Genomic DNA, 10990 nt, shown 5'->3' with positions numbered 1-10990 from the left:
TCAGCCTTGTACGTGCCAAATGCTTTCGGTGTTGGGCGATTCCAGACTTGCTTCGGGGAAGGGGGGACGGCACGGCTCCCCAAACCCCGGGACGCCGCCGGCGGGGGGCGCACAACGGAGAAACCCCGACGGCTCCCCTGGATGGAGAGCGCCACGTGCCTCTTCCGGACGAGCGGGGCCCGGACTCCGTCTCCCGTGGTGCTTCGCGCGGCCCGGCCCGGCCCGGCCAATGAGAGCCCTCGTTACAGAAGGATTTCGCGAGCCGTTTGTAAGAAGCCATCGTGGACGCCGATCGCCGCCTTTCCTCGCCGGCCGCCGGGCCGGGACGTGGGGAGGGGGGGCCGCCAGGTAAAGGCGACGCAGAGGGGATCCCCGGGGCCGGAGGGGGGGGGCGTGAGGGCAGGAAATGACGAGGCGCGGCCTGGCGCTCCTGGGTTGCCGGGGGAGGCGAGCGGCGGTAGCGCGTGACGTCAGAAACGGTCGGGCAGCGCGGAGCAGCTTCCGGGTGTTTGGACTCCACTTCCCAGAATTCCCAGCAGGGGCGATGCTGCCTGGGCCGTTCTGGGAGTTGAAGTCCGTCCATTTTATAACAGTCCAGTTTGCGATCAGCCGGGAACGGGCGCCCGGGCCGGACACGAAGCGCCCCGGTCAGGCCCTCCTCGCTCGGCCCGGAGAGGCTTCCCGGAGGTGTTGGCCCGCGTCCCCGTCGCCCTGGCCCCCAGGCCGGGAAACTCCCCCTCCAGACCCCCCTTCGGTGGCCGCGCTGGCTGCGGGGGAGGAAGTCCGGAGCGAGCCCGGCGTCTCCCCGCGGGCGGCCTTTGGCGGCGCATGAAAAGCGCGGGGGCTCCGGAGGTCCTCTAGTCCGCCCCTTTCGCCGGGCAGTCCAAGGGGAGGAGGGGGCGGCCGCTTCGCCTCCCCTGCAGCCGGGTGGCCCCCAGGCCCTTCCGGCGCCTCCCGATCCCTGGATTTCGGGGTCCCCGGTTCGCCGCCCTGGGTTGGGCCTCCTTCCCTGCCTTCCGGAGCCCTCCGTTCCCCCCCGGCCCCCAGAGCCGCCTCCCTTGGGCAGGGTGGCCGAAGCCCATGTTGCATGTACCGAGGGTCCCCCCGCGACCCCCTCCGGCACCTCTTCGAGCGCCAAACTCCCTGCCGGGGAGGCTGCGGCCCGGGGCTTCGGAGGCCCCCAAGGAGTCCCTCCTCCGCTCAGGGAGTCGAGGCCCTTCATTCTGCCCTTAAAATCGCCCTGCAGAGGCTGAAGGGGCCCATCCTGCCCACTCCAGCCGCCCGGTGCCATCGCTGCTGCTGCTGCTGCTGCTGCGCCCACAGCTCCCCCCTTGCAGCTCCCTGTGCTTGGGGATCACGCCCCCCCGCCGCCCCCCCCACACCCCCTAGCTGGCCCTGGCCTTGCACCCCCCACGGGATCCTCCCTCCCCAACTGCTGAGCGTTTGGCCCGACCCCTCTTCAGGGCTGCTCCCAAGGAGAAGAAGAGGCTTCCTGGCCCCCACCTCCTCCCGGGGCCAGGGAGGGGGTCCTGCTGGGGTGGGGGCGGGGCACCTGCCTGGGCCTTCATTGTGACACCACCAGAATCCTGGGGCGTTCCGCCCTTCCCCGTGCCCTGCAGGGCTGGGACCGGCTCAGAGCGGCTGCCCACGGGCCCTCGGCTCAGGGCTGGACCCCTTGGTGATCCACACCGTCTCCTGGCAATGGTGGGCCATCGGATGGTGGGGAAGGCCGGGGGTGGGGGTGGGGGGGTGTTTCCAGCCTCTCTTTGTTGCTTTAGGCCTCGGGTTTCTTTTCCTGCGGCTCCGATCAGTTCAGCCAGCTCCTCTGGGGAACAGTTGTGAAGACGTGTCCTCCTCCATTTTAGGAGATGGCACACCCCCTGTCTTGGAGCTCCAAGATCCCTCTCACAGTGACTTGCTTTAAGCCAAGTTTCACCTCGTCTGCACCTTAGTTTTATCGTATGTTGAATTCCATTTTGCTAGATAGGGCCCAGTGTTCAAGTCTGTCAAGATCTTCTGGACTGTTGGCTGTTCCTGCCAGCTTAGTGTCGTCTGAAGATCCGCTGAGTTGCCCTTCAAGTCCCTCAGTCAGATGGTTTGGGAAGGGAGTGAACAGGATTGTCCTGAAACAGAACCTCGGGGTACGTAATTCCATTAGGTTCCTCGAGGGGCTGCTTGTTGAGACACGATTTGTCAGCCAGTTGCAAGCCCACCTGGTGGTAGGGCTGTTTATCCCACATTTTTCTAGCTTGCCAAGAAGTAAGTTGTGGTCTACTTTATCCAAATGCTTTACTGAGATCTAAGTAGACAACGTCCACAGCATTTCACTGACCCACTAATTTCTGCAGTCCATTTCTGGTGCTTTTCTTCCTCAGGCAAGAACTGGAGATGGCAAATATTCCCAGGAAAACCGTTTAAGTCCATCCCAGAAGGGTCCCCCGAGGACTCGGGCAGGGTTTCCTTTCCTGCTGACCGCACTCCTCCTTGGCCCAGGTTCCCTGAAGGATGGACTCCGGCTCCCCCAGGAGCAAAGTCCCGGCTTTCTTATCCGACCTGGGGAAAGCGACCTTGAGAGGCATCCGGAAATGCCCCCGATGTGGCACCTACAACGGCACGCGTGGGCTGAGCTGCAAAAACAAGACCTGTGGCACCGTCTTCCGCTACGGCTCACGGAAGCCGGCTGGCGTTGACGCCGTCAAGATCATCACCGGCTCAGACCTCCAGGTGTACTCGGTGCGGCAGAGGGACCGGGGCCCCGAGTATCGGTGCTTCGTGGAGCTGGGCGTCTCGGAGACCACCATCCAAACGGTGGATGGGACCCTCCTCACCCAGCTCAGCTCTGGGCGCTGCTACCTCCCAGCGTGCCTGAAGGCAGTGTCCCAAGGGGTGGCGGAGAACCAGTGCCAGCACCTGAAGCTTGCCGTGGGCTGCCAGGCGGAGGCCACCCCCCTGACCCTGAAGAGCTCCGTCCTGAACGCCATGCAGGTCTCGCCCCAGACCAAGCAGGCCCTCTGGGAGCTGGCCACCCAGCCCACGGGGCCCCTGGTCCAAAGGGTCACCAAGAACGTGCTGGTGGTCAAGGGCAAGGCCGGCCCCAAGCACGGCTTGGGCTACCTCCATCTCACCTTTGCCCCCAGGTCTGGCCCCAAGGGCCCTGCGGGGCCCCACTTCTTCTGCCCCTGCCAGTCCTTGAGGGCCAGCAAGGCCGCCCAGGAGGGCAGCCACAGGTGCATCCATTTCTTCGCCTGCCTCTGTGCCTTTGCCAGCGACGAGGCTTTAGCCGAGGAGTTTGGGGACTTCCTCAGCAGCGAGCCTGGCGGTAGGTGTGCCTGCGGGGCTGGGCGGCCCCTGGGTGGGGAGGGGACCCTCTGGCATGGACCAACGGTTGGCCACAGAAGCGCCCAGGCAGGCCTGGCTTTGGGGGGCAGCTGGGTGGGGAGTTGCCGGCCCGCAGGGGCTCCCCGGCTCTTCTCAGAAACGGAGCAGCCGCTTTTCTGCCCCAACTGCAGGGCTGATACCCCCGGCAAGGGCTCCGCTTGCTTCCCAGCCGGCATCCCCTCTGCCCTCGGGAAACCTGGTGGCCTCCAAAGCGAAGCGCAAGAAGAAGGACGAAGGGCCGGGTGAGGAGCTCCAGCGCCGGCTGCTTTCCTGGGTGGATGCAGGCTCCATGCCCCAGAGAGGCCAGGCCAGGCTCGGCCTGGTTCTGATGGGGTCCCATCTGGCCTTGCAGGCATGCCAGCCAGCAGCACCCCCTTGTCTCAGGATCTGGCAAGCAGCTCCCTGCAGAAGAACGGCCTGAAGAAGGCGGCCGTTGCATCCCTGAAAAGGCAATGTGAGTTCATCCAGATGCCCCCCCCCCTCAAGCTTAGGCCAGGCTGTTGGGAAGGCCGTCCAGGGCCCTTCGCTGGGGCTGAGACGGCCAGCCGTGCACTTGCACACGAAGCGGGAAGGAGCAACAGGGCCTCCTGGCTGGAAAATGTCCGTGGCGGAGAAGAGAAGCCAGAGGTCCGCCGGGTTTTAGTCCAGTGGGGTGTGCGTGGAATGCCAGGGAGGATGCCCACCCGCCTGCCCGCCCACCTTTGGGACACGAGGGGAGAGTCGGGGATGGTCAGGGTGGAGGCGATGGGGAGGAGCACAGGAGGCAGGAGAGCCCTGGGGAGGCCACCCTAAAGAGCCGGGCTCAAAGTCCCCTGGAAGGACATTTCAGACTCCAAAGCGGGGGGTGTCCTTTGGGGGCTTCCTGCCCTCCCTTGCGAGGGCTGCTGCTTCGCCCCAGGGTGCTGGCGGGCGGGGGAGCGAGACTCGCAGCTGCTCCTGCCTTCCTTTCGCTTAGCTGGCACTCAGGTGCTGGAGGAGTCGCAGGTGGCCTTGTCCTTCCTGGAGTGGCTGGCCAGCGTCACGGAGCGGATCCACCAGGCCATGCACTACCAGTTTGACGGTGAGTCCTTCCCGGCAGCCTCCGAAAGGTCCCTTAGCCGAGGGGGCCCCGTCAGGGCCAGAGGAAGAGCGAGCCTCCCTCGTGGCCTCCAGCTGGCCCCATTGGGGCCCTGCCCTCGGGGCCCACCTGGGAGCCACGAGAGCAGCCGGGGCCACGGCTGGGCGGAGCCCGGGGGGCCTGCTCTCTTTCCTGCCGTGGCCTTTCTCTCCCCTTCTGCTCAGAGCGGGCCGGTCCCAGGCAGGCCGCCTCAGCGGGGAAGGTTCTTGCAGGGCCTTTCCCAGGCTGGCGGTCGGGCTCTAGGGACCAGCCCGGCGGAGGTTTGGGGAGTCCCCAAACTTCTGGAAGGTTTTGCTGGCCAGAAAGACCCGGCTGGGCAACCTCTGCCACGCGGACCTGCGCTCCTCTGAGGCTGCAGGGAAAGTCCCCCCCCCGCCCCCCCCGCGAGACCTTTTCTCCGCTGGGGCTTAGGCCCCCCTTCTCCCCCCGCCCCTCAAGGCCATTCCTTTCCTCCGTGGCCCGTTGAGGCTGCTGCTTCCCCTTCAAGAAGGCACAGAAGCTTCAGCGGAGGCTCCCTGGGTTTGCGTGTTCCCCGTAGGCAAGCCGGAGCCCCTGGTCTTCCACATCCCGCAGACCTTCTTCGAGGCTCTCCAGCAGCGCATCGGTCTCGGGAGCATCAAGATGCGGCTCCCCAACTCGACGACAGGTGCTGGTCTCCAGAGCGTTTCCCCCCCACGGCTCACGCACACACACACACGCACGCACACCCCGGCTTCTCCTGGGCTGGACACAAACTCAGCCAGCCGAAGGCCTCTGTGGCCGCCACTCTGCTTTGCAGCTGCCGGCATCTGTGCAGAAGCCGTGAAGCAATGGAGCCGTCCTCCGCCGCTGCTCCCTCAGCCCTCCTGGGCTCTGACCACTGGGCAGTTGAGGCTGCGGCTGGCCCGGGGGGGGGGAGCCGCCTCCCTCGCTCGACTGGCCAAGAGCGCAGGGCTCGCGGCTGATGGACACCCTCAGCCCAACGACCCTCCCTGGGCATTCCCCTCCCCAGACCCAGGGGGTGGCCCAGGGGGTTGGAACCGTGTTCCCCAGTGGCCAGTTTTGAGAGCAGGCGGGGCGTGTTGGCCGGCCACTCTTTGGTCCTGATGGGAGAGGCTGCTTTGGCCGGTGCCTGCGCTTGGCTGGCCGGGAGAAAGCCCCTGATGTGTGGGGGCATTGGTTGCTGAAGGGGCCTGGGCTGCAGAGGGAAGGCTGGGGGGGGGGGGGCTCTTCCAAGGCATTCCCCCCCCCCCACCGCCTTCCTATCCTACGAACCAGCCTGATATGAGCCGAGCTGCCCCTGGTTGCTGCTGCTTTGGACTGGATTTCTCCCGGGCTTCCCAGCTTCAGGATCTCTGAGGGCCCCTCCCCTCCCCTCCTCAGGATCCCTAAGAAAGGGGTGGTGGGGCCTTCTGCAAAAGGGGAGGGGGCCCCTCAGAGATCCTGAAGCTCCCACACATACGCTTGGCACCCTCTCCCCTTTTCCCCCTTCTGGCCAAAGAGAGGAGGGTCTGTTTGGCTCAGATGTATTTGTTGGCTTGATGGGTCCTGTCGCTTCACGATAACCAGGGAGATGCTTTTATTTGGGTTGTTCCCTAGGCCTTCGACCTGCTTTTATTTAACATGGTTATAATCTCACTAGCACAAAACGCCCAGAAACAGGTATGTGGTTATACATCACCGGCCGATGTTTTGCTTCCAGCTTTTGTCCGCAAAGACGCCTTACCGCTGGGAACCTTTTCCAAGTATACGTGGCACCTCACCAACATCTTGCAGGTCAAGCAGATCTTCGACACCCCTGAGGTGAGCCCCGTTTCCCTCCTTTTCCGAGCCGAGGAAGAAGCATCGGGCGTGTTTGGGGAGAGACGAAGGAAGGAGCCTCTCCCGGTCTTCTCACCGGTTTCAAACTTTCTAGATCTCCTCTTCTGGAGCAAACATTTCCTTCCTTCTGCAGTGAGGTGGGGAAGGTTTCTCTGGGGATGCTGCTCATCTCCTCTCTTTCCAGATGCCTCTGGAAATAACCCGCAGCTTCATCCAGAACCGGGATGGGACCTACGAGCCTTTCAGGTGCCCCAAAGTGGAGGTGGAGAGCATCGCCGAGACCTACGGACGCCTGGAGAAGCAGCCGGTCCTTCGCCCCCTGGAACTGAAAACCTTCTTGAAAGTTGGTAAGTGTGCCCAGAGCTGGCTCCCCCCCTCCTCCCCCCCCCCCGATGTGGCTGGGAAGTGGCTCCTCTCATTTTCCTCCTCTTAGGTAACACGTCCCCGGATCAAAAGGAGCCGACGCCTTTCATCATTGAGTGGATCCCAGACATCCTCCCCCTGTCCAAAATTGGCGAACTGAGGATCAAATTTGAGTACGGCCACTACAGGAACGGTCACCCCGCCAACTACCAGGACCAGCGTCCTTCCCTGGAGCAGCAGGCCCTGGAGATCCTCACCTTCCCTTGAGCTCCTCACCTGCCTCTGCATGCACAGCTGCACCGGGCGTTTCATGGCCGGCCGGCCGGCCTGTCCTGCTGCCTCCCAGCCACTGACCGGAAGAGCTGCCCTCTCAGGTGTCCTCACCGCTGACCACGTTCTGTTCTCAAGGAGCTTCTCCCTCCACTTCCCAGCCTTGCCGGATCGTGGAATTGGCCCTCCCCGGATCCCCAGCCCACCTAAGCGCCTCAGCTGTCTTCGGTGCTTCCTTCCTCCCCGAGAGGAGAGGTGGCTGTTACTGCGGCGGCTCAAAGGGCCTGGATGCTACAATCCCTTTACTGGCATATTTTTAAAATAAATTTAAGTTAAGGCCATGGCAATGTTGCGAGATTAGTCAGGCATATAAAAGAAAGTGAATCCCTTGGCAGCTGCTAGAAGTTCAACAGGGGAGGCCGCAAGTATGTTTACCTTCTCCCCGCCCCCTTGAAGGCAGCCCCCCTGAGCCCCCCCCCCCAGACAACGGCCCCTGTGTGGCAAAGGAGGCCCCCTGGGTAGGCCGGGCCATGCTCACAGGGCAAGGAGCAGGCTGCCAAGCCCAGTCCACGCGGCGAAGCGACTCCACAAGGCAAAGTAGCCCACAAAGCCGGGGAGTGTAAGCCAAGAGGCCATTCCTCCCGTCCAAGACTGGAAGCCCCCACAGCTCCTCCCCCTCCAGGTGTTCCCTGTGAGGAGGAGCGGGACGACCACCTCATGAGTAGCCTTGCAGCCCCTCCGTGCCCTGGGATGGACAGGGAGGCAGCTGTTCCTCCTCAGAGGGGATCTGCCGCCGAGGGCCCTGGGACAGCCTCCTCCACAGCCCCTGGCCTCCAACCACGCCAAGGGAGGTGGACTCCTCCGATGGGCCCAGGGGCGGCAGGCGCTCAGAGTTGCCCAGAGCCATTTTTCTGTTGGGACATCCAGAGCTGAAGACGAGGAGCCTCGGTTGGCGTGAGCCTTCCTGGCGTCCATCTGGAGAGGCTGCGGTGAGAAGCATCCAGCTGGGGTGGACGGCTGTGCCCCGTGGAAGGGGAACTTCTGACTTCCAGCTTTGCCCACAGCTGCTTTCCCAGACTTTCTAACCTGCTGGGAAGAGGCGAGGGAAACGGCTTCCGGCCGCTTAGACTAAATGGGGGAGCTGGTTCTACCTCCCGTGGCTTGGCAGCCGGGAGGGAGAAGCCCCCCCGACCTCTGCGGAAAGGGCAGCCCAGGGGAGCGAAAGTCGCTCTCTCCTGCCAGGATCTTTGGAGCGAGGCCCGCAGGTGCCTTTCTTGTGGCTTAGGCTAACAAACAGGTGGGAAACAATCCTAGACCCGGTGATTGCGGCACATCCAGGATGGGACAGTTTAAATAAACGTAAGCCAAGATGACGGTTGACGTGTGAGCCAGTGTTTTGAAGGGTCTTCGTGGAACACTTTGGATATGAGGCACAAGCAGAGACCCTCCACCCGGGGACTCCTTTCCCCTGAAACCGGCTCCCGCTGGGCGAGTCTCTCCCTCCCTGCTTCCTCCAGAGGAGGGGAGCCGGTCTGCGGCCAGCAGCAGCCCCCCGCCCCCTTTTCCCTGCTCTGCTCCTCTGCCCAGCAGGGGGCGCTCTAAGCCACCTTTCTAAGCCCAGTGGGGCCAAAACCAGGAAAGGAGGAGGAGGGGGGGGTCTCAGGGAAGGGAGGGAAAAAGGAGGCCAGCTGGGCTCTCTCCCCTCCCCGGATGGTCTGAAGAAACGGGGAAGGGCTCCGGGCGGCTTTTCTCGGGCCCTGTCATGGGGAGGCTTGCCTGGCACAAGGACGCTGCCCAAAAGATGCCACCAGTTTAATGTTTGCACTGTTGAGGTAACCTGACAAATGCAAAAAGGACACCATGAATTTCTGAAGTCTGGATTTCCTGCCAGATTAGGAGGTTCCCCCCCCCCCTCCAGCCGTGGTAGAGAAAACTATCATCCAGTAACATCCCATACATACATTTTAACCATTTCACAGCCGATGTTTCATAGGTGAAGGCCACAGTCTTTCATCCCCTGCTGTCCGTTCATCTTCATTAAGCATTAAACAAAATATATTCCCTGGGGCAAAACTATCTCCAAAGCTGCTCAGTGTGGGGATATTCCACCCCCCCAAAACTGAAAGGAAAACATTTCTAACAAAATCTGGCACCAGGAAACAGCTGAGCCTCTGGGTCCAAGAAAGACAGAGAGGGAATTGCTGACCAAGAGGCGAGGTAAAAGCCACTGCTGGGTTTCTTTCAGCTTTTCTTCTGGTCTGTACCAATTGTGCCCTTGTTAGACATTGTAGACCTCTGCAGTAGGGGGCACAATGGCTCAGTGGTTAAGGATGCTGAGATTGCCAGCTGAAGAGCTGACAGACAGGGCTCGAGACCCGAGCTCTGCGCAATGGGGGGAGCACCGTTCCTTGCTCCAGCTCCTGCCCACCTGGCAGTTCAAAAGCCTGCAAATATAAGTAGATTAATAGGCCTCCCTTCGGTGGGCAGGCAGCAGCGTTTTGGGCGCCTTGGCATATAGTCATGCTGGCCTCATGCCCTTGGAAAGGGTCTTTGGACAACCTGGCTCCCTCGGCCAAGAAACGGAGACAAGCAAGCACATGACGCGTGCCGGACCTGACTGACAGGGAAACCTTTACCTATTTATATTATTAGGTTTTATGTAGTTTTATGTTTTTATACTGTAAGTCTCCCAGGGTTACCCTGTGGTAAATTTAATAAATAAATAAATTTAATGAAAAATAAATCAATAAATGTCCCAACAATCTTTTGAGGGATAAGCTCTGCTAAGGATGGGCCATCCGAGAAAATAGTGATTTGCTCTGCTGACCATCCCATCAAGCCCAAAGAAAGTCCAGAATGGTATAGGATCTCCTGCCAGGGCAGGGGGTTGGACTAGAAGATCTCCAAGGTACCTTCTAACTCTCGCCTTCCAAGGGTAGAGGCACAAGACGATACTTGCTCAAGCCGATCCTACAACTAGATTGAGGAAGGAAGGAAACTGCCACTAGGATGGAAGCAACAGGAAGTAGTCATTTCCCAAATCAGGGGAACTAATATTTCTGCCCTGCAGAGACCCCCTCCTCAGGTATCCGGCTCTGAGGCAGAGAAGCGCAAGGCCGATGGCCGGAGCCTCTGGAACCAAAGCGGATGAGGGGAGACCGAGGCCCCACCTGGCCTCCGAGCAAGACAGCCTCAGGTGGGACCGAAGAGCCCTTCCCTACCACCTGAAGAGAAACTTTTCCTCGCAGAATTGAGGGGCAAGGCCTTTGATTCCAGGAAGACAGATCGCGGGGCAAGGCTGGGAGGGCGGATGGGAGGCCAAGCTCTTCCGGGCGCTTTACCAGGGATTGCAGTGGCCACGGATTCTCTGACTCGGGAAGCGTCCGTATCACGAGAACAAAGCGAGCCGCTGCCACAGCAGCAGCTTAGCTCTCCCCAGGAGGCAGGAAAGGGAGGCCACCAGGCCAAGGTGGCCCTCCAGAGCTGGCCACTGCGGAGGGAGCTTGTTTCTGCCGGGGCTGGTGCTGGGAGCCACCCCCACCCTCCTTTGTGGGAGGCCACCTTAAGAGCAGTGGAAGCTTCAGCCTGAGGCCTAAAGGGGGTTTTCATCATTGGTTGCAAGCTCCCAGCGAAGAAGCCAGTCGTGGTGGCTACCCCCAAATACGAAGTGTGTCAATCTGACAGTCCAACCTTAAAGGTTGTCCTTCATCCAATTATACCCAGAGATAGAGATAATGCACTCTGCCCTTGTGAAAGTGCAGGTCATGCAAAAATAGCCTTCAGAAAGAGTTTTGTGTACTTTTTCTTCCAGACCAACTTGGTTGCTTAGCAAGTTCATCCCTCTCTGTCCCTCTCCCCCAGAGCAAGAGCGCTGCCTTTGGGCTCAGGTAATCAACTTTGTTTAGACCTAGAGCTACCAATAAAAAATGTTAGATAGAAGCGGAGGCTACAGGTTAACTATTCCACAATGGTAAATATATGCCCCAATAGGTTTCCAAAAGCCTCCACCAAGGCTTGGTTGCTAAATTCCTTGGGAAAGTGAGAAACTGCCCAACTTTTTGC

General features: G+C 61.0%; 1 protein-coding gene across 7 annotated transcripts; it reads left to right on the top strand.

The window, feature by feature from the left end:
• Positions 1–40: 40 nt before the first annotated feature.
• Positions 41–7320, top strand: C9H2orf42 (chromosome 9 C2orf42 homolog). Of its 7 annotated transcripts, none has more exons than XM_026715114.2 (9): positions 41–348; positions 2494–3319; positions 3510–3620; positions 3731–3832; positions 4334–4438; positions 5034–5141; positions 6177–6277; positions 6480–6642; positions 6729–7320. In XM_026715114.2, exons 2-9 carry the CDS (start codon positions 2506–2508, stop codon positions 6923–6925), a joined length of 1701 nt encoding a protein of 566 aa, XP_026570899.2. In that variant the 5' UTR covers positions 41–348; positions 2494–2505; the 3' UTR covers positions 6926–7320. The 7 variants fall into 7 exon arrangements, with proteins under 7 accessions (XP_026570899.2, XP_026570901.2, XP_087794713.1 ...); XM_026715116.2 differs by having other exon boundaries at positions 245–348; positions 2376–3319; XM_087938587.1 differs by lacking the exon at positions 41–348 and adding an exon at positions 427–2259 and having other exon boundaries at positions 2376–3319.
• Positions 7321–10990: the final 3670 nt, after the last annotated feature.

Source organism: Pseudonaja textilis, chromosome 9 (genome assembly GCF_049901715.1).
Source record: "Pseudonaja textilis isolate UNSWEBS1 chromosome 9, rPseTex1.2, whole genome shotgun sequence".
Lineage (NCBI taxonomy): Eukaryota > Metazoa > Chordata > Lepidosauria > Squamata > Elapidae > Pseudonaja > Pseudonaja textilis.
This window is presented reverse-complemented; position numbering and strand designations above follow the sequence as displayed.